This window comes from Ambystoma mexicanum, chromosome 8, assembly GCF_040938575.1.
Source record: "Ambystoma mexicanum isolate Mex_15411 chromosome 8, UKY_AmexF1_1, whole genome shotgun sequence".
NCBI lineage: Eukaryota > Metazoa > Chordata > Amphibia > Caudata > Ambystomatidae > Ambystoma > Ambystoma mexicanum.
The window spans coordinates 1141040805-1141065030 of NC_090929.1; the positions used below are offsets into that span (position 1 = coordinate 1141040805).

Below are 24226 nucleotides of genomic sequence, written 5' to 3' on the forward strand. Positions count from 1 at the left end.
ATGCGACCTTCACAATCTTGCCAAGTTTTCAACAGTTTTCTTACTTGATTTGTGAAAAAGAATGGCTACACCACATTTCTTCCTGGACTCTTTAGATGTGTAGCTGTATAGCACGCAGACTCTCTGAAGCTGGATCTATGAATGTTTGACGTATTTTGTTTCTCCTGAATTGAACACCTTTTCTTTACTGAAAAAATGTAGGGGGAGATCAACCCCCCCCCCCCCCCTACACGCCCCACTACACACCCCCTTCTATATACCATACCCCGATTTACCATCTGCAGTTTGCTTTTTGACGTATTCACAACCTAAAGTGGGTGCTACCCCGAGGCTTGGGTTTCTTGGATGAACACTACATCCGGCCTTTTTAAATTTAAAATACATTTTTCCCCCAAGGACCATGACCAGTGAAATCGCATTAAGTGAAGACCTGTTTATGACCTGAAAGAGTGACCTGCTCAAAGGATGAACAACTCTTAACACTAGATTGCAGCTACTTTATAAAACAATTCCCAATCTCATAGTGCACAAATTAGAAAGAAAAACACATTTGAAACCTACTACCCCAGTAGCAAATGAAGGCATCAGAAAAATTGAACCATCAAAAAACAACCATGCAAGCATGATCTGATGTAATCACCTGTGTCCATTTGAATACCACCTTGATCACTTTCCACTTCTGTGGTCATATTCTCTCCATGACCCCTCATTACCATTAGAGGGACATCACAATTCGAAGAAAAAAAAATTGGATTGTTCCAGTGTTCGGCTAGTGATCTAATTAGGGTAAAGTGAATAATAAATTGCAGGTGGTTATTGATCCCTGAACCCCCTCCTGGTTTCTGTGAGAAATGCAGACCAATAATCTGTTTAATTTATGCATGAGGTCCAGAACACTGCAAACTGACCTTAAAAAAATTATAAGTCATGAACTCAGACGGTGAACTCCCATTTTTCAGATTCTTCCAGAGCATTCAAAGATAAATTGGGCTGTTTGTACATATATCAATTGCAGAAAGGAGTAATCAGAGCTTTACATTGGAGTCCTTGTCTATTGCCCTTATTTGCTGTAGGAAGAGTTCTAACAGCATCCTTATACCAATATGTCTGAGCCTCTGTGGCAAAGCATTTTTTTATGAACCCAGCAACGTTTTGATTCCAGCCTAGAAAACACTGAACTAAAGTGAAGCAGACAAGATCCATGTGCCTTTAGTAAAAATGTCCAATGTTTCAGAGGAGATGATTTGTTGCGCCTGTTCGTCCACCTGCTTGAAGAGCTTTGTAGCTGAGCCCACAAAGATTTTCTCGTCTGTTATGGTTTATAGCAAAAGTGCTCCCAGTAGTCATCTGTGTTGCCTTTCAGTACTGAAATCTCCGCAAACATGTTCTGATGTGTGTTGCTGTGTCTATTGCATCTTGTTCCAGAGAGTCTCAAATCGTCCGGGTCCATATATCCCTTGGTCCTGCCATCCTTTTTGCATACTCCAATAAGTCTCATTGAAGATCCCACTTTTGAAGGATCGAACTCTGCTGCAGGAATCTTTTCCTCTTCTCCATATCTGACCTAGAAAAGCATGCTGAATTATACATCTTGAAACCATCTTGGCGATTCTTGGCTGTCGCTTAAACCATTCTGGTGTGATTGACATAAGTAGTATACAATGAGAGGGTGGGGATCGTTACTGGTTTTTGGAGCTGATGTGATACGATGTCCCCATTTTGTTACCAATGGTGGATCAAATTTTAAGTTGAGGAGCTTTGGTAGCCATGTTTCCAGAAAGAATTGCGTCATTTCTTCGTATTCCCTTCTGGATGCCAAAAAAGCAGGTAGTGTCCCATCTGTTGTGCTCTTCCAAATCAACATTCATTGATTCTAGATGCAGAACTTTCAATTGCATCTGTTCCACGCCTTGTACTCTGTGTTCACCTGCTCCTATTATGTCTTCTATATGTTAATCAGCCATTGTAGGTTTGGATATTTTCAGTAAGCAGAGTAATTTAGTCATGGGTCACTCTTGTGTAGGAGTCTGTTGTTACTGAGTGCAAAAAGTTGAAGTAATAGCTCAGACAGCGCTGGCTCTAAATCCAGTGTACCTATTTTAACAGGTGATTCATCTCCACTTGACCCATTTGTTTATTGCATCTGGGCTTTATCCATGATTCATTCCTTTAGAACAAATGATGTAGAAGAGCTATAGCAACTATGATGTAACTGTGGGGTTAAGAAGGTAAGTCCAACACCATGTAATACGATCGTATGGGCACAGCAACACTGGACCAGCCGCACATAACCAAGCTCTCCTTTTAACAGCCACTTTAGGAACACCCTCCCAGGCTCCCCCTGACATTCCATCCTGGAACTACATGCACACATCCAAGCATTCTGGCAAGCAGATTACTACTAACTTCTAATTTGAGCACTCGTCCAACTGAACACCAGAATAGAACACGTTCCAGAAGTACAGAGTGTGTGTATATGCAGGTCCCAATGAGGGTGCTAAGGGCGTCTAGCCTGGCGGCCTTTTCGTTCTTCTCCTGCATCATCAAAAAGTTCCTCCTAAGTCCTGATGTCCAGCATTATTGCTGATCAACCATGCAGAGTTCATCTATGGTGCCCACTACAGCATGGGCGCTAAATAGGGAATCCTCTTTATTTCCATGGGAAAGGCCTCCAGCGATGCGTCTCTTCTACATTGCGCCATGTCAGAATTATGACACACTTTAATCCTGGGGCCTTCAAGGCATCCTCCTCAACAGTGAGAGGGCTTTTTGTAGGTGCACTACTAAAGGTTTATGCAATCTGGTGTATGAACTAGGGTTAAGAATGTAAGAAGGTGCGGGGGAGAGGTAAACAGCCCTGGCACTGGGCTGTATTTGCAATGGGAAAATGACACCAGTGTGAACAGGCTGTGGAACACTGGCGTCCCCTGCACACCTTCAATGCTTGTATAGACAGTGTTTATGTGATATTCCTTAAAAATTGCTTATTAAAGGACAATTCAATATTCACAATTCAGTTTGATATTTTATGTCACATTCATATATATGTTACACTAAGTTACATGTATAATAATACATTCAGCAGATTTCATCAAATGTATGTTCGTATCATCAAAACATATACATTTCAAAAGTAATTTCACAGTGGAAATTTTCATTGTGGAAGTGACTGCTCAGCGTGTTTCGGGACGGAATGTCCCTTCATCAAGAGCTCAGAATACAATGTCCTTCTCAAAATGGCCATTCATGGTAATCTACAGTGTAGTATACAAAGGAAGTATGTTAGCCGTACAGATAATTCAAAATTAACTCATACATTCTGTACATATGCTATATAGCTCTCATGTGTCCACTTCGACATTCGCCAGGTAAGAATGCGTCAAGGGTGGTGAAGATCGATTAAAAAAAAAAAAAAAAAATATATATATATATATATATATATATATATATATATATATATATATATATATATATATATATATATATATATATATATATATATATATATATATATATATATATATATATATATATATATATATATATATATATATCTTGGGATGCCTGAAATGTAGAAAGTGTTGGCTGTCTCACTTGGCGGATTGCTTGAAGGACATTTATGTGCGAAGCGATCTCATCTGGCTTCATACTGTGAAATATGCAATAAGTAGAGGATCCCTCATGGTGGGGGTCGCTGTAGAGATCAGATATTCTGCAACAGAATGTTAAAAAAATGTAGTTTTGCTTTCTGCAGAAACGTGTTACTTTAGTATTTATTGTGCTTGCCAGACCCAAGGGTATTAGGGCGCAAGAAGTAAGAAGTTGTACAGCTTAGTGCATAAGTTACATGTTACAAAGTCTCAGCAGAAGGCATGCAATTCACAAGCCAGCAATTTAACAATTAACAATCTGGTAATAACAATTATATACATGTACAATTTTATATACAGGATTTGTATTTGTATACAGTTGGGATCAAGCTTGTGCAATCATTTGTCGTCCATTTCTATTAACCATTTGATCAAGTTTTGCCTAAATTTGGTGAAGAATAGTTTGATTCTCAGTGTGGTGGGAAGTACATTCCACAATTGGGCTGCTTTAACTGGGAAGCTAGAGCCTCCAATGGTGGAGAGTTTTAATCGGGGTTCCTGTAGGCGATTGGTGTTGGCTAGTCTTGTCAGTCTGGTGGAAGCTGTTCTCGAGAATCTATCTGCTAGATATTGTGGGGCTTTGTTGTTTAAGCATTTGTGGGTAAGGGAAGCAGTCTTGAGTCTGATTTTCTCATGTGTGGACAGCCATTTGTGCTTCCTTCTTGTCTCAGAGATATGTTCTCTTAGAGATATTCAGTGCGGCTCTAAGAGCATTGTTTTGCTATATCTGTTCACATTGTGTGGCTATGTTTACCTTGTGGGTTATCCTTGGTCGGGCGTGCCGTCAGATTTCGGAAGTAACTCTGTACGTGCTCAGGACCATTTCAAAAGCAGAGATGAGGTGGTAGCTACAACTCTGTAAAAGATGGTTTTCTAATGAGATCAGGGGCTTGAGGAAAACCTATACTACACTATAGATTACTGTGAATGGTCATTTTGAAAAGGACATTATATTCTGAGCTCCTAGGGAAAGGACATTCCATCCCGAAACGTGTTGAGCAGTCACTTGCACAATGAAAATTTCCGCTGTGAAAATACCTTTGAAATGTATGTTTTGATGATGCGAACATCCGTTTGATGAAATCTGATGCAATTTTCTGAATGTGTTATATACATGTAACTTATTGTCTGTGAGTCACATTTATATATATGTATAACATAGTGTTACACTATCAAATTGTGAATACTGAATTGTCCATTGATAAACAATTTTTAAGGAATTGTACATAAACACTGTTTGTCTATACAAACATTAAAGGTGTGCAGGGGACGCGAGTGTTCCACAGCCTGTGGACAATGGTTTCATTATGCTCCTCAACAGTGCCAGAAGATGGCTGCCATCACCACCTCACATACAATTGTAGGACACAATGTTTCTGAACCCCAAAGTAGGTGGTAGAGTAATGACTGTGATTGGACATTGTGCCTGTATAAATTACTGTTGTGCGGAGGGAATGGGGGACTTGTTTAGATGGTAGTATACACTGGAAAACTTTAAATTTGATCAAAACCAATTTGATTTACAAATGTGTCGTCCTATTGTATCTCGCACCCGTGTCATTGTATCTGCTTAGCCTGTTTTCTTTGTTGCCTATGTTCTGATTTTCCTTTTGGTGCTTCATCTGATATGTCGGACTTCATGTATTTTGGACCGTGTCCCCATTATGAAAATTCTTTTTTTAGTTGATTGGAAGTAGTTTTGTCTACAGTAAAAATGATTTGTCATTGGCTTTTTGAGATATTGGACCATTACTGCATTAATCAGGTGTATGTGTTTCTAATTGTACATTTATTTTCCACTGAATGCCATTTTACTCTTGTTTCAGCAATGAAGCAAGACCAGATTTTGAGATCAAGTTGGAAGTGTATAGCTGCTGTGTCGAAGAACCATTCTCCTCAAACACACCGAAGAAGCTTGTCCAGAAACTTAGAAGGTCACTTGGTAAATCTAGTGTGAAGAAAAACTTTTCGCTGGATGGAGGAGTTCCTGAAAACGTCTTTTTTAACACACCCGCGTGAGATTTTTTTTCCATGTTAATTTTAGTGTATAGCACTTTTGCCATTGGAAGCAAGGCTGATCTTAAGGGATCTTGACAGATTGAGTAGTTCTTACAATTGACCTGTTGCATATTAATTTTCAAGTTCATCGCTGTGAATTTGCTGGATGCCGATTTTTCACCCACTGGGATGCTTTAAAAGCTTACACAAGGGTACAGTTTGTATATAAAGAAGTGAACTGTATACATTTGGGTAAAAGAGATGGTAAATTGAACGCAAATGTGTATCATTTAATGGTCAGGGTAGTATTGCACATCTAGATGCAATAGCAAAATGAAAACAAAGAAAATTAAATCACTAAGTTGAGGCTGAAAAGATTTTATAGGATGGCTAATTATAAATTCTATAATAAAATGGACCAAATGTATCACCTTTACAAGAAAAAAAATGATGTGAAGTCAAAATAGGGTATGGATACGTTTCCAAGTAGCAGGTAGGGATGCTAAAACCTATGTCAGCAACTTTGCTGACGGGCCACCTACATGGATATAGTGGACTCTTGGGGCTGTGGATGGCCATGAGTTATGTGCTACCTCGAGTTGGTGTACAAGGAGCCCTTGATTTCCACCAAACCACTTACCCTGCAGCTCTGTGCATTCCTTGTAGTGCCTTCCCAATGCCCCTAAGGTACTAAACTCCTCAAGAGACTAGGCCTGCACAGTATATGGGAAATATGTTCTCGTCTGCCTTGCAACTGCAACAGACCCACTCAAGAGGCTCCGGTAGTGGGCACACGTGAAGTATCGCTAGCATTCCTGTGGAAGCCATAACATTTTTATGGAAAATCCTTCTGTAGAGACCATCGCAGAATTCAAAGATGAGGGAAAGCAGAGAGAAGCAGTCTTATTATGGAGCTGTGTCCTTGGGAGATGCATCTTAGATTGGTACAAATAACAGAAACAAGGGGCAACAACTTGTGCATACCTTCTGTGGGCTCTTGCTCACATTAGCCTGTATCAAAGTAAGAGAAGCCACTGAAAGCTTCGAGGGCGTTATTCAGACTCTGGGAAAGGCCAGAAAACAAGGCAACTGAGAAACTAGGTGACCTTGGGCTGGTGGGTGGTTACTCGCTGTGATGCAGGAAAGGAGGAAGACATATTTTCTGGTAAACTTAAAGTAATACCCTGCCCTGGAATGGAGTCCGGGAGGGGGAGGAATCACTTCCTGGGCAGGTAATCCCCAGGCAGAGGGGGTGGGGAAGAGAGAAGAAAGGCTTGCTGGTAGTGTTGCCGCCATCTGAAGGAGCCATATATTCGGTGAGGTAAAGTCGGAGGGTGAGCAAATCTGGGCCAAGAAAATTCCTAAAAGTAGAGAAGTGAGCCCGTCGCTATATTCCGCAGAATTCGTTTTTGCCAGATAGTAAGCAGAACACTCGAATAATGAAATTCTGTATATTGGAATTGGCAAACCAGACCAAGGTAATGGGAATCCTTTAGAATAGGCATTTACATCAATTTTCTCCATCTTGATACTTTGAGCTGTTCTAGCCAAGTCCTAGGCCCCATAGGCACGCTACCAACCCCACCTGCAGTGTCCCTTTAAAGTGAGGCATTTCATTATCTGTTTCGTGTGTTCTATTGCTCACTTTTGTCGGTCATAACCAGAGCACCGACTGATGAATATTTAGGGGTTCAACTAGATCAGTCACTGCTGATGAGGTGACTAAGGACATCAGTATGTGAAAGGAAGTAATGAGGCTGCAGGATCTGAGGGCTTATTGGTTTCAGAAGACATTGCAAGTAGAACATGCCACTCATTTTGTACCTGTGTTCTCTGGTTATATTTTGGCATTGGACAATAACCAGATCCATGGACACGTTCTGTCTGTTTTTGTGAACGATAAACATCCCTTTCTGAGCCACTTCTTTGTGAAGCTTAGGCGTACTTCACCAATGCCGACCTCCAGCTTCTCCCGCAGGTTTTTGGCAGGGAAGCCGTTGCGTTTATGCTGCAAATGGTTCGCTTCAAGGGCATGTGCCAGCTTAATTTCTGGCAAGCTGGTGCACATTATTTGTATGTGCTACATTGCTGCTGAAACGGGCATTTATTTGGAAGTGGGAAATGCCACTACCAATGCAGTGCAGTATTTTTGCTTTCACTGGGCTCTCGGTCTAATGCGCTACAATAGAAGCTACGTGAGGTTGGGCAGCCGGCTTTGACTCTCATGCTAAATACTGTAATCTGCTACTGCAGCAACCGTTATTGCTGTGCATAGTATCCTTTTTCCAGAGAATTTGCTTTTGGAGGTAGTAAAGAGCTCCCAGGATGAGGTTGATCTTTGTTGACTAAGTTTATCATTGGTCCAGCAGGTAATGCATGAACTTTGTGTGTACCCTAAGTGCCAAGGACGAGTATGCTCGTCCTTTTTGCATAGACTTGCATAAGAGCCTGGCACTTAAAGGGGTTAAGCGTGATCCGGCAGATGCACTTTAGGTGCATGCCTCCCTAGGCAACTTGAAGATGCCTGTCAAGAGTTGATGCTCTAGAAGAGGTCTATTGTAATTTTTGTTTAGTTGGGAATGATGACTCGCTGTCATCCATTCCTCCATCAGCAGTGATGTGTCTAGAATTATCATCAAAGCTCAGTACACTTTTGATCATGTACACTTCATTAATGAATATTGATTCCCTCATGAAGTTCACCTCTAATGATCCAATCCCTCCTTACCTTTTCCAATGCCATGTCTACTATGCCACACATTTCTGTCCCGTTTGGATGTACTGTTGCTTGGTTTGTAAGGTATTTTTCATTTTCGGGTGGGGCATATTCGCCTGTATGACACTTAGAATTATTGCTCCACTTTGTCCTGGTGGCTGCAGTGATTCACTATCACACCCCGCAAGTGCAGTGTTCTAAATACTTTGGTTAATCCACCTGCAGTAGGATTTGTATTAGAATATATTTTTTATGGCCGTTAAGGTGACCTTGTAGTATATTTGGTATGTCCTGGTTCCTACACCACAGTATGGTGAACTGAGCATATCTCTGCAGCAGGCAGAATATTTTTGAAAGTTGAGCATGATATGCTCCACCCCTGCCGGAATGATCCTGGTCTTCCTTTGCCATAGGCTTTCATTCCCCAGCTGCCAGTACCCTACAGATTCCGTTACATTGTGACCAAAAGTTTTGATGCTAATAGATTGTATCATCTACTGAAAGGGTTCATGGGGGCACCAGTGGTAACTAAATTGTGTGGACTGGTAAGTCATGTTTCCTTGACTTGCACATTTGTGTGACCAATTGCTGAAAATCCCTAGGTTGATGGAGGGGCAGTCGTTGGCACACCAAACCGGCATAGCCTGGCCAAATGGTGCATCATCTGTAGACATTGATGATCCAATGTGCCTTGTTTACAAAATGCCTCTGGATTTATCTGTCATTCCAATGCACTGACACTTCAAGAGCCAAATGATGTTGCAGCACTACGGAAGCCGCCTTGGCACTGACCACTTCAATGTGAACACCGGACAGAGGTGCAAGATCAGAGTAGTGTTCAAGAATGCGAGACACCAACCAACACATCATGGGGCGGAGCGTGGGCCTTTGCTCCTGCTTTTCCCATGCATAGACTCCAGAAGGTCACAAATAGCCTGTCCAAAGCACAACTCCTTCGTGTCCATGATGGATGTACTGTTCTTCGGATGTCCAGTACCTGGTGGGCGCCGAGGACGAAGCGGGGTGGATGAAATGTTTGCAATTTAATACCTTAAAGACAAAGCCTAACTAAGACTGATCATTTCTGAATACAGTGTTCTCCAGATAAAGCATTGAGCAGTTCGCCTCAATAGACCGTGCCAGCAGCTTACTAACATGGCGGCCTGAAGGAAATGCTTCATGCCAGCAGTTTCCATGTACATGAAGTGGGGATTGTAACTTCACGTTTTGCAGAAGCCACCTCTTGACTTTTTCAGATTCCCACCTTTTTCTTCTGTACTTGCACATTATAAACTGGGAACCCTGCTGTGTGCTGGAGGTATTCGGAGCGGTCATTTATCCTAGTGCTGGAGGGTGTCCTTAACTCCATTTCAGGGTCATGGAGATAAAAAAAGAACCAGCTTGACCCCTGCTGATGCATCCTTTCATTTGCGAACATCATAGATTTGCAGCCCTTTTTTCATTTAGCTGAAGATTTTCCAAAAATTCTGTTGCATTACAGCCCTCGAACCACCATGAGCGTCATAACTTCGTGTCCATGATAGATGTACTGTTCTTCGGATGTCCAGGAGCTCGCACTCACAGCACTGCAGGAGCAGTGCTACAATAAGGCCATACATCCGTCAGCAGATGGGGAAGCCGGATGGCCCCTATGCACGCCGCCTCCAGAATAAGGATTTCGCTGCTTAAAATCGCGGAACGGCCGCCATTCTACCTGCGCTGCACCGCCTAAACCTGCATTTCCACAGCAAGTCACATGCAGCACCCTCCACAGCCCATACTCCGCTAACCTCCATTGTTTGCCATGAGGCAAACTCCTTTCAAGATGGCCGCTCGCCGACACAACACACCAGCTGCATTCTGAAAGCCCCAGCTGCACCCAACCTGGCCACCGATTGGCTGCTCGGCCTTACTTCCTAGCCAACGAGAGCCGGCAGGCGAGAGAGCCGGCCTCCACACGAAGGAAGACCCACAAAGGCTACCCCTGTCTTGAGCCTGTCCGGAGCCGTAGGAGCCTGGGGCCCGTACCTAGGCCCGCTCTGCTCCAGGTAAGCCGATATTGCTACTTTGCTCCCCGCAACGTCTACCGCCATGTCACTTCCCATAACAATGCACGTTGCCTAGAATCGCCGTAACGATTAACTCTCTCCAGCTGGAACTCTGTACCTTTGTGTACCCACACATAGACACTCCCCCAGTAAAGCTTTAATCTCAGAACGTATTATAATACTATCACATTCAATGCTATCTAATGTATAATCTGAACGTCTGTCACAATGTACTTGTACTGTACTGGGCGCTAGTGCATCCACTGCATGGATATATACTAACTCGGCACCTGCACGTGTAGACCGGATACGGTCATAGATACCTAGTACATATAGTAATTTGATTGAAATCCACACTTATTGCCCAGATACTCTTAGCATTGTCTCATTTGTCTTTAGCCTCCATTGTATGCATGCTGCGTAGAGAGCTACAGAGGTATTGTAAATGCACCCTCTCACCCATATCACTACTTGTCTTGCCTCAAGGTAGCTATACTCTGCATTTTAGTCATTGTTTGATAGCCATATCTAAGTGCCCTTACTCATTGCATTTTAGCCTTTTTGGGACTGGTGCATTTAGGTGCCTCCTATGCTATGCATTTTAGTCACTGCCTATTCGTGCCTTACAGATTTGTGCCCCTACTAGTGAATGGCATCTAGATTGCAGAGATTCTGCCACACCTCGTAAAATGCACCTAGCATTTTAACTGCCTGTTCGCGCTTTATAGTTCTGTGCCCCACTAGTGAATGGCATCTAGATTGCAGAGATTCTGCCATACCTGGTAAATGTATCTAGCCATTTTACCTACCTGCTCTTAGTCATATAGTTATCCGACACCTAGTAACTGAGACTGCCTGAAATCTTAGTCTGCTCACACCAAGTGGCATTGCTAGTCGCCAGAGATAGCTTTGCACTATGTCAAGCTTACTTAATATCTATACTATAATGGTCATGGCCATGCTTCATGCCCCCAGTACCCAGAAGTTCCATACTGAAGTCCCCCTATGCAAGTCAGTTCTCGCGCCTCCTCTCCCACCCATCACTCCCAAGGTACTCAACTACTCTGGCCATACCAGCCCCATGCACCTGGCCATACCAGGCCAACTAGCCTATACCTCTCAGCCTATTCCAACTCACGAGAGAAACCTTAAATTATGTGCCAGACTCAAACTTTATGAACCACTTAGAAGATCCCTTCCCGCTATAAAGCGTACAATGAAAGGCCAACATACCATGATATGTAATGGTCCCAATCCCCCTCACTCCCTACCAGTGAACATAAATACCCAAACTTTCAAGCTTAAGACAAATACTAACTCATCAAATACTGCCCTAACTAAAATGGACCCTGAAGGACATTCCTTTAAGGGAGCACTCCTTAATTTAAGATCCCTAGTGGCACACCCCATCGACCTAGCTGACCTAATTATAGAAGCCAATCTAGACTTTATTGCTATAACCGAGACCTGGTTACACAATGCGGCAGGTCCATCACTCATGTTGGCCATTCCCGACGGTTACACCATATCCAGGCAGGACCGAGATGGCTCCCGTGGAGGTGGAATCGCCATTATATCCAAAATAAACCTATCATTACGACTAGCCCCGCCACAACCATGCAATCTTGTCAAACTCTCACTGCGAAAATCCCCATAAACAATACCCAAACTTTATCTATTCACCTAATTTACAGACCAGCCGGTCCACTTGGAACCTTCGAGGAGGATTTGCACAGCCTTCTGTCCAACAATACCAAAACGACCTCACAATTGCTGGTACTAGGGGACTTTAGCCTTGGCTTCAATGACCAAGCAGATGCTCATGCATCAACTATTGCCAATACCCTTAGCACCTTAGGACTAACCCAAAAAGTCAACGCCCCTACCCATGTGAAGGGCAGAATACTTGACTGGATCGCTGACTCCAACTGCTCAGCCACAGTCTCCTCTATTACGCCCCTATCCTGGACCGACCACTCCCTGGTGTCCTTTAACTTACTAATGTCATGATCCCTGCTTCCAAGGGGTCAGGACTTGCCTCACATCCTTGGAAGCAGGCCCATAACCTTGATCCTGGGTACCAGCCAGTCCCTATTGGGACCTTTTGGACCTTGTCCTGGCACCAGTGGCACCAGGCTCATAAAGATGACCGGTCCCGGCGCTGGAAGCGCCGGGCTCATAATGCTTAAGAGTGCTTGGGTGGACCTACCTGCAGCAGACCATGCTGCTTACTTACCAGCTCGATGGTCTTCTGATCCTTCTCTGCCTGGAACTACTTTTCCTGTCTGGGTGGGGCAGGAGCCACTCCCTGGAATCAGAACACAGGAACTCTTTTCTTACCTGGGCGAGGCTGTGGAAGAAGACGCCTAAGCACTACAGAAGGCTATTTAAACCACACCCGATTGATGAAACGTGCTTCGCGTTATTCTGCATCTGCAGCAGGACGCTCACCGTGTCAGCTCCAGTCTTCCTGAGATTCTTCAGCTCCAGTTCCTGTGAAAACGAATTCCCTACCTGCTAGAGATCTGATCCTCAGCTGCACCTGCCAAGGCAAAACAACAGGTTAGCAGAATTCAATTCGAGAGCAGCGCTCTTACTTAGCAAATACGGCGGCATCTTCCAAAGCCTTCCGCCGCTTTCTTCGGCTCCCCATCGACATCTGCAAAGAAAAGGACTTGATTAAGTATTGCATTCTTGAATTGCTTACCTGCGCTCCGCACGTTCTGAACTTCAAGAAGTGCTGCATGCCGGCATCTGCAAAACAAAGGGAGACGTTTTAAGGCGCATTCTAAACCAACCATAAACTTTCTACTTACGCGCTCGCACGTTCGCCGGCATCCATCTAGCAACGCTCTCTGCATCCACGATCTGCAAGGACAAAAGAGACATTAAGGCGTGCTTTTGAAACAAACAGCAGTCATTTTACTTACGTGCACCGCGCTTCATCTTCTTCGTACATACGCGCTTGCACGATCCTGGGCACTTATTCAACAGCGTCCATTGCACCTAAACCTGCAGGACAACGGGAGACATTAGAAAGGGTGACAGCAACCGGTCATCTTCCCTACTCACCTGCTCGCCGCATCATTCCTCTACAATTTCAATCTTGACACCCTGAGACTGAGCAAGGGACTAAATTAAGGGTGCTCCAATAACTATCAAGAAACCGCTCGTGCGGTAAACGGCGGTATCTTCCAGCATCAACCTCTGCAATCAAGAGGATTGTCAGTGAACCAGTGAAGTAACTGGTACTTGCGCCCCTGCAAAGACGCAGGATGGAGAGCCCGGCCTTAATATATCTAAGGTGAGCAAGCCACGCCCTGGGTTCGAATAAGAGGACTGAGGAAGGAGAAGTCCAGTCAATCCAGTTCCTAAATCCTTGTTCTTCCGTCTGCAGACACCTCACTCTACCCGTCCGGTACATCGTGAGAAGGGGACCAGCCCTAGGAGAAGGCCGAGATCTACGAGTCACACTAGAAGACAAGGCGACAGCTCAGTCCAGCCCAGCGCCTCCGTGGAAATCAGGTGAGCGTTACAACTAACCACTAAACCACCCATTCCAGTCCTACAGGTGGCTCCACCCTGCCCCACAAGAAACAAAAAGAATATCAGTGGATAATATTATTCCCCTAATCCTTCCAACCTTAAATGTACTGCCAGACAACCTCGACCCTAGTGCATTGGTCAATGAATACAATAATATCATGCGTACTACTATGGACAAAGTCGGTCCACTCAAAATGCGAACAAGCAAACCCAAGACACATTTAAACAAGTGGTTCACACCAGAACTTAAAGCCCTGCGCTTAACCAAAAGAAAATGCGAATCAGACTGGAAACTCTGTGCAACTGAGGAGAACAAAGTTAACTTAACTTGCACTACAAAAATGAAATCTGCCTAGCAAAGCGTAACTCTTACAATGTTTGCATTGCCAACTCTAACTCGAGCATGAAGGAACTCTTCTCCATCCTGAAAGAACTTGAGTCTCCCATTGCCACACTAGATACCTGTATTAAGGACCAGACCTGCTTTACAGATATCCAAACTGCCCTAGCAAACAAAATTACCACGCTGCAAAACAAAATCCAACTAACAAAAAGAATCCTTAAGCCTCCCAAATAAGCCGCCACTCGACGACACCACCAACGACCCTACCAACAAATTCTCCTTCAATAAAACCACCACCCTAGAGGTAGAGAAAACTATCCTTTCCCTCAAACCTTCGAATTGCAAAGGTGACATCTGCCCAGCACAACTAATAAAAGATGCTGCCAGAGACCTCTCACTGTTCATTTCCAAACTGATAAACGCCTCCTTCGCCAAAGGTAACATCCCGGCTAACCTAAAACAATCATGGGTGCTCCCGCTTCTCAAGAAGCAGACTCTAGACCAGGAGTGCACAACTGATTTTGTCAGAGGGCCAAAAGTACCTTACATGAGGGCTATAGTGGGACGAAAAGTAAATGTGGGCGGGGCGGTAGGCGGGGCGTGGCAGGAGGCTTTTTAAACCCCCAATTTGTACTAAACACATGGAAAAAGAATGTTTTTGAGGGGTAACGATTTTTATTTGCATTTCAAACTTACATTTTGTACTACACATTTTCCATTGTTATAATTTATTTCTATTTAGTTATTGTATCTCGCCTGTTTAAGTAACTTATATATATTTTATTGACCCTAGATACACTATGCCCCATGGCCCCCTCACCCCAACCAAACACTATGCCCCATGTCCCTCACCCCCAACCAAACACTATGCCCCATGGCCCCCTCACACCCAACCAAACACTATGCCCCATGGCCCCCTCACCCCCAACCAAACACTATGCCCCATGTCCCTCACCCCCAACCAAACACTATGCCCCATGGCCCCCTCAGCCCCAACCAAACACTATGCCCCATGGCCCCCTCAGCCCCAACCAAACACTATGCCCCATGGCCCCCTCACACCCAACCAAACACTATGCCCCATGGCCCCCTTACCCCCAACCAAACACTATGCCCCATGTCCCTCACCCCCAACCAAACACTATGCCCCATGGCCCCCTCAGCCCCAACCAAACACTATGCCCCATGGCCCCCTCAGCCCCAACCAAACACTATGCCCCATGGCCCCCTCACCCCCAACCAAACACTATGCCCCATGGCCCCCCCACCCCAACCAAACACTATGCCCCATGGCCCCCTCACCCCCAACCAAACACTATGCCCCATGGCCCCCTCACCCCCAACCAAACACTATGCCCCATGGCCCCCTGACCCCCAACCAAACCCCCCAACTCAGCACACTCAAGCATGCACCCATACAGACCCGAACCCCCCACTCCCCCAACTCAGCACACACACAAACATGCGCCCATACAGACCCCAAACCCCCACCCCCAACTCAGCACACACACTCAAGCATGCACCCATACAGACCCGAACCCCCCACCCCCCCAACTCAGCACACACACAAACATGCACCCATACAGACCCGAACCCCCCACCCCCCCCAAATCACCAAACTCTCAAACAAGCACCCATACAGACCCGAACCCCCACCCCCCAACTCAGCACACAAAAAACATTCAAATCAAAACTTTCATACACATGCGACACACATCCGACCCCCCCCACCCCCGCATCTCAACATACACACAAAATACATTCAAAAACAAACATTCACACACCCCCCCACATCTCAACATACACACAAAATACATTCAAACACAAACATTCATACACATCCGACACACCCCCCACCCCTGCATCTCAATTTACACACAAAATACATTCAAATACAAACATTCATACACATCCGACACACCCCCCACCCCCGCATCTCAACTTGCACACAAAATACATTCAAACAAACATTCATACACATCCGACACACCCCCCCACCCCCGCATCTCAACTTACACACAAAATACATTCAAACACAAACATTCATACACATCCGACACACCCCCCCCACCCCCGCATCTCAACATACACACAAAATACATTCAAATACAAACATTCATACACATCCGACACACACCCCCCCGCAACATACACACACAAACATAAAGCAAAACAGACCCGACACACAAACACAAACAGACCACTTACCGGAGACGTGCTGTAAGGCAGGCAGGTAAGCGGCAGGCAAGCTGGAACGCTGGAATCGCACTACGACTGGCGTGGTCCAAGCCTGAAATGCCTTCCGGCATCAAGCCTTATGGACCACGCCAGCCGTAGTGCTGGCCCTCCATTGGTGCAGCACACACGCATTACGTGGCTCGTAGGAGCGACGTGATGCGTGTGTGTGCTGAGCCAATGAGGGCCAGTGTTTTCACCGGCCTGGAAGACAACAAAGACTTTCCTAATGGAGGGCGGCCGCGGGCCGCCCTCCATTAGGAAAGTCTTTGTGCCTCGCGGGCCGGTCAAAAGGGCATGGCGGGCCGCAACTGGCCCGCGGGCCTATGTTGTGCACCCATGCTCTAGACCCCCTCATCCCCACCAACTATCGGCCCATTACTACGGGACCTTTCTTACTGAAAATACTAGACAAGGTTGCCTATACACAAATTCAGACACCTTGAACTACACAATCTGGTTTCCGTCCACTCCATGGAACTGAAACTGCCCTCATTGATTTAAAGAACCAAATAGATGAACTGAGAGATCAAGGTAAGACAGCACTCCTCCTTCTACTTGATCTCTCAGCTGCTTTCGATCTAGTGGACCACAAGGTCCTTTGCAAACACTTGACACTGCTGCACACTTCCCCACCCACGCCATTAAATGGATTGAATCCTTTTTGAGCAACAGAACAATGAGTCTTCTCCCCTTCGGCAGCAGCCGACCCTTCACCAATCACGTGCGGAGTCCCTCAAGGCTCTTGTCTCACTGACCCTATACAACATATTCACTAAACCCCTCTTCGATGATCTGGACCTTCTAGGTATCACCTACACTAATCATGCAGATGCTGCACAGATTCTCCTCCTGCTTTCTGGGGATCATAGTAAGGATAGGGAGTTGGTGAATAGGGTGTACCTCATTATTCAGGCATGGATGGCATCCCATGGCCTCTGCCTGAATGATAAGACCGAGCTGATCATCCTGGGCACGCAGGCCAATATCAACAAATTAGGCAAGGACTACTCCATGTTTAACATAGATGGCAATAGCATTAAGGTTTCGAGAGAAGTAAAAACACTAGGTTTCTATCTTGATTCCACTATGTCTTTCACCAAACAAGTTAACTCCTTAGCTTCCACTACAGCTTATACCTGTAAATTAATAAGAGCAGGTAAACCCTTCTTATCTGATAGTTGCATGATCCTAGCGAGAGCCTTAATATTATCCTGACTTGATTATTGTAATGCCGTTTACAGTGGTGCTAATAAAACTATCACCAAAGGCTACAAATCTTACAAAACAATACCCTCAGAGCTGCTCTAGGCATAAATAAAAGGGAACATATCTCCTCTATCAGACACCAATACAAATGGCTCTCCACCGACAAAGAAATCCATCTAAATATGATCTCCTTGACGCACAAAGCCCTCAGTAACGCTGCTCCTAGCTACCTGATGGACAAAATAAAAAACAAAAATCTCCAGTAGGCCTACAAGAACTCTTAACTCCAACTGCTTGGTAATTCCTAGATTTAAACTTGATAAAATTGGCGGCACCAGTTTCCCCGTGCTAGCCGCTAAATGGTGGAATGCCCTGCCACACAACTTGAGAACAGACCAACCTTTCTCACACTTTAGAATGAATCTTATCAAACACCTCAATGACAAAAATATGTAATGTACTGGTAGACACTTGTTATGCTACTTTATCTGAATGTATATATTTATTATTAGAGATATATCCCAAATGAAAATAATTATAGTAACAACTGACCGCCTTGCTTTAGAGCAATGCCTCAATCTTTTGATCAGATCTGCTCCCTGCTATGTCTGTACATACCTATCTCTCTATCACTGTAAATTATGTAACATTGTAATTCTATGTAACATTGTAATTCTATGTAACACTGTAAGCTTTGCATACTCTCTTCACTGCGCCCGGTTACCCTTGGGTCTGGTGCACGTTACAAATAAACTGTATGTTTGCATCAGCAAAAATACACATGTGTATGCATGCACTGTTACATTAGAGCTAGTACAAATGACTTTACACTGCATTTGCACAAATACTAATGCAATGTTGCATGCAGAAATTGCTTTTGCACTGCCACTAACGTGTGGCATTGAGGCCCCAAGCAGTCAGTGACTCGTATTTTTTGGGATGTCCTTTTTTCATGCTAAGAACAACATTTCTGCACTTAAGTTATTCCAGCTTTTTGGGTTTCCTGTAGATGGGTCACTTCTGGAGTGTAACCACCATTGATTCCGAACACCACTTTGTGCAGGTCTGGAGATTAAGCCATCCATATACCCTAGGTCTTTCGTCTTATTTGTTTTCTAGGGCTTCCCGAGTGTTTCTGCTCCCAAGCATACCTGCCATGCTGTTGGGTTAGGCTGGGGGACATTAGTTTAATATTGATTGCTTGCTTGTTGGACTTTGCATTCTGACTCGTTTCTGCTCATGTCTCCAATGTTATTAGCCACTGGTCCCTCCCTTTTTGATGCCCTTCTGCTTTGGATTAGTCTTCTATTGTGGTGGGAGGGGTGGTTCATTGTGCTGTGCCGGGTCAGTGGGTTCCTCACGTTTCCCTTTCAATGTCAAACTCCAATGATTTCACTCGCACTGACCTTCCCCTGCCTCACAATCACGGGTGTCTAAATGTTGGCTGTGTTTGATCTTCCCATATTAAAAATCTGTTGCGCCCTGCATCATACATCCCTTGCCCATCCTCCAGTGTCATCGCATTTGTCACAAGATAACTTGCATTGATGACCTTTATGGGCTCGGTACCCAAATGGCTATTTAAGAAGCTGAATTATAGTTTGCACTGTGCATTCCCAGACAACGGAATGATTTAATGCTGTGAATTTATACAGCATCTCAACTTAATCCTGGAGAGCTGCAGTTACAGGCGAGTAGCGAGTTCACCTTCATTACATCAACTTTAACCTGTGCTCCCATTGGTGAGTAAGATTAATTTCTATCTTTTGTTTTAAATAGTGGTGCGAAATACAGTTTGCTGGCACAGAGCACTCTCACATTGGACAGTGCTGAGGACACCTTCAGGACCCATAGTCTTTCGATCACTGGGCACGGTGAGTATGCATGGTACACACAAGTTGCATAAAAAACAAGTTGCGAAGATGTTTTAGGTTCCTTCGTTAGAAAACTAGAATTTTCATACATACTGAACACGTAATGGTGCACTATGTGGGTCGTTGACTTGTTTTTTGTTTTTTTTAATTGTTCAGGTCAACCTGAGAAGTAAAGCAAACGTAACGCTACATACGTCGGTTTTATGTTGCACTATCCAACCATGGATCTGTACACACATACATCTCTGATTACACCACCTTTGCTCTGGAGTAGGAGAGATGGAATATGGGGTGAGAATTATGGCTGGGAAAACGGCAGTATAAACAGTGGCGTCTCCAGGAATCCAATTTGTGGGGTGGGGGGGGGGCGCACGGAGGTGGGCCAGATATCAATGTAGGGCGGGGGGTCTATGTGTATGTGTTTCCCAAATTGACACGGGCAAAGAAGTCTAAAGTGGCGCAGGGGAGGTAAAAATTGCATTTATACAAACCATTCCGTTGTAAACACGTTAAAAATTGTAATACTTCTTACAGGGCATTAACTGTAAGCAGAATGCCATGAATCACAGGTGAGTAGACATCACACCAGTTTTAATATTGAGCCAGAAGCACAACATTGGATTCAGATGTGCCAGAATAGTAAAATGGACGGAATTAGTTTAAAGGTGCTAGCACCAAATGCCACGTTACTTCAAAGTACACCGTAGTGTTGATCAAATGCCCCAGGTGTACACCTGGAACGCCTCCCATAGTGACCAACCTTGTACCGAGTGCAAAATATGTCAATATGGCTGCTACCCATCTCTTGTAGGCTACGTCAAGGGGGGTGGGGGAGGCTCAGACTTAAAACTTCCTGGTGGTCTCAATAGAAAACATCAGGAAGGGAAAAGAACCATACCGGTGAGGACTGCTCCAATGAAGTCCTATGGAGCAATCTTCAACCCTTGGTGGCATGGAGCAGGGAATAGGACCATGTCGGTTCTGGAAAGCATATCAAAAACTGGTGTCGAAGGAAAAGCCCACCTCATCCTCGTGGAGCACACAGTAGAGATCAAACAGTTGGAGAAAGGACAGTCTCCTGTAGCTCTATTGCAGCCATGGACTGTCCCCTAACTCTATTGTTCAATCTGTCCTTATGAGTGTCCAGAATAGTAATGAAGTCTCCAACCCACACCATATGTGTATCAACGTAGTACAGACATTTGTCCGCTAAGGTGGAAAACAAGTGTGGATAGTCTACATATGGGTAATATGCATTAATGACCGTCACTTTACTGCGTCCCAGGGGCCCCAATACAATAAAGAACCTTTCTTCTTGGTCGACCTGTCGCTGCAACTAAAAATGGAAGGGATTTATGAATCAGGGTTATTACTCCTTCCCCCCCACCCTTGAATTGGAGGAATAAGACCTGTAATGTCGATTGGAGCACCATGATTTGGCAAAAGACGATTGGCCTATCAATACAATTGAGACTCTTGTAACATCACAATTTTCACACCATCCTGCATGCAGTACGCCTGTACTTCCTGGCTTTAATTAAATTATTGAGGCCTTTAACATTCCAGCTGAGGACCGTGGCTCCCACACCCTCGACTCTCCCAATCAGGGAATCTACACTGTTCTCCAGCATGGGGTCTGGCATGGATTCACATACTCATGAATATTCCCTATGGTCAAGCTGGGAATCCTCGGTAAAAGAAAAACTGTTTCACTTTCACTTACAAAACTATTTATCCCATAAACCAATCGCTGTCCTGTCAAACTGCCCCCCAGCCAATGACCGTCCCCTCCGTAAGCACCTCTGCTGGCAGCCATCTTCAGATATTTACAACACGTTTCAGTGTTGGAAGTCCTCTAGATTTGCTGTGTGAGCTACTTATAGGTTCTATTTTTGGTCCAAAAGAGCTTGTGTGCTATTCTCTCCATCTGCCGAAAGCCCGAATCTGTTGTCTGAAGTTCAGCGCCCCTCAAGGGCGAAGATTGTTGAATTTCTAGAAGGCGATCGGGCCTACTTCGCACCCTCCGACCATGATGGAGGAGAAGAAAGATCCCTCAAGTGCGGGCTCCCAAACATTTTTGTGGAGGACAAACACCCACAATGCCTCTACTGCCTGCATTCGGACCACAAGGAAGAGGATTGTATGATTTGCCGCAGATTCTCCAAGAAGACTACAAAGTACAGGCACAGTAGACTGGCGGCGTGGCTGAATGCCAAGACCTCTGTCCTGTGCCCCATTCAGGGACATGCCTCACCCAAGGCTGGTCGGTCACTAGGAGCAGGCTTCTGAGTCCTGTGAGGGCGCCTCATCTGTGGGGGCCAAAGATGAGGCCAAGCACCTCCGGGTCCTCCTGGTCACCACAGAAGCAGGTACCACAGCAAGCAGGGGAGCAATCAACCTCACCCTCCGCCTCCATTGCCAGCTGGCAATCAAGCTCCTCCTCGACGAGGAAGTCGTCCAACCCGGCTAAACTGTGGGAGAAACCTGAGAAGCCGCAGACAGAGGAGAAGGTCGAACTGGCCAAGAAAGTCCAGGCAGCACAAGAAAAATCTTTGTCTACGATAGAGCTGGTGGAAGCTGTTCTTTAGAAAGCTAAATGGGCTGACCAAGAGAGGGTAACCCCCACAGCGCTGAAGGTATTCCTCCCTCCAAGGCTAGAAGCCGCAGTGGTGACTTTGATGAGGTCTGCTGGCACCCCCTCAGAACCTGGTTCCAGCCCCTAAGGGTGGGGGCAAGGAGGACCCAGCTCAGTCCCAGGCCGGGGCTCCTCAAGCCATAGAAATGTCCTCCATGGAGGAAGAGGATAGTGGGTCCCTGCACACGGACCATGAATGACGTGGAAGAAGACGGCAACTACTAAGGCGGTGGCGATGAGGACCCATGGCCCAGTGTTCAGATTATGCCAGTTCTGCCGAGGGTGTCTCTGTACATCCTATCAACCCTCCACACCTTGGTGTCGGAGATCGCGAATATGATGCCACAAGGGACTGTTCCAACAGTCCCCCAGGCCCACGATCAAGTGCCATCCAACGACGCCTTTTCAGCCTCCACACCTGCGTCGGGTCCCATCTCCCCCAGCATACCCAGACACAGGTACGGGAATGAATATGGCCATGGCGACAGAGGACCTAGTCTGAGCAGGTAGCAGATCCCCACAGCCTAGGGCGTCCCCACCGACGAGGTGGGACGTTCCATTTTATGATGGTCAAAACCTCTGAGCTGTTCCAGCTCGTGCCCCTGAGGACACCAGGAAGGAGGGTTTCCTGTACCAGAGACGCGAGTCCAAGCGGAAGACAATATGGCGGTACACCTCCTGGACAACTTGTCGGAGGAGGACCTGGCCCTCTTGAAGAACCATTGCATGGCTCCAGCCAGGAGAGAGGCTGGAGAAGTAGTTCCGGGTACTGGAAACCGCACCAAATTGCCTGTGGTCGCAACCATCGCCAGATTCAGCGGTTTCAGTGACCCACGAGGAAGCGGCCATCTAACCCGTCCTTGTCTTCCTCCGGACAGCAAGGGCAAGAAGTTGGACGCCATGGGGGGAGGAAGGTCATCTACACCGCAGCATCCACCATTAAGGCGGCCAATGTACTGGCGATCCTAGCCAGGTGTGACTGGGAGCTAAGGTACAAGCTGGGCCCTATTCTAGAGTTCCCCTTCGAAAAGAGGATGGAGGCTATCGCCCTCTTCCAGGAGGGAGAATGGGTCCGATCTCACCATCCCAGTGGCACTGGACGTTGTCGACACTGGGTTCCGCCAGATAGGGAACAGTGTCTGCCTTCGTTGCCAAGGCTGGATGAAGGCCATGAATTTCCATCGGGAGGTCCAAACGAAGGTACTGGACATGCCTTTCGACGGGGATAACCTTGTCAGAAAGGCCATAGTCCCTACAGGCCATCAAGACATGAGATGGCCCATCCACTGGGCACGCTCCAACAGCACCGCTCTTCCTTTCGTTCTTCCAGAGGATAGTCGGGCAGGTCGTCGAAAGGGTTCTCCTTGTACAGTCAGCAGTCCAGATCCACGACCCAGGAAGCCCGCAGAGGCCGTTCCCAGGCCTACGAAGGTTGGCGTAGTCACCAGCAAGGCAGGACGCCGAAGCAAGCCTGAACCGGCCAAGACGTCGGGCCCCCACCTGTACACCCGGTGGGAGGTCGGCTGACTAGGTTTGTGAGCGAGTGGGAAAAGATCACCGACAGATGGGTGCTGGATGCTCTCGCCCAAGGACATGCCCTGGAATTTCAGCGCAGGTATCTGCGGATCCCGCTGGTGTCCCGTCAGGAGTAGCATGTCACTCATCTCTTGGAGGAAGTACGGCCAAGCAGTGAAAAGGGACAATAGAGCTGGTTCGCCAGTGGCACCGGGGCTCTGGAGTCTACTCCAGATACTTCTCAGTAAGAAAGAAGACTGGGGGGGCTGGAGGCCCATTCTGGACCTGCAACGTCCAAACGAGTACCTAGAGTATCAAATATTCAGGATGATCCTGTTGCAGAACGTGCTCGGACAACTGTGAAAGAGATGACGTCGCTGAACCTGGAGGACGCCTACTTCCATTTCTCCCCTCCCATTCACAGAAAACCCTGCATGTTTCTACGCTTCATAGTGCA

General features: G+C 45.9%; 1 protein-coding gene across 1 annotated transcript in view; it reads left to right on the plus strand.

Moving 5' to 3' along the window:
- Nucleotides 1-24226, plus strand: part of RTKN2 (rhotekin 2) — a 497356-nt gene that overhangs the window by 209240 nt on the left and 263890 nt on the right. The window contains exons 6-7 of the mRNA XM_069611200.1: nt 5477-5665; nt 19525-19619. Of these exons, the coding sequence (XP_069467301.1) occupies nt 5477-5665; nt 19525-19619 (284 nt within the window). The remainder of the gene's footprint in view (nt 1-5476; nt 5666-19524; nt 19620-24226) is intronic.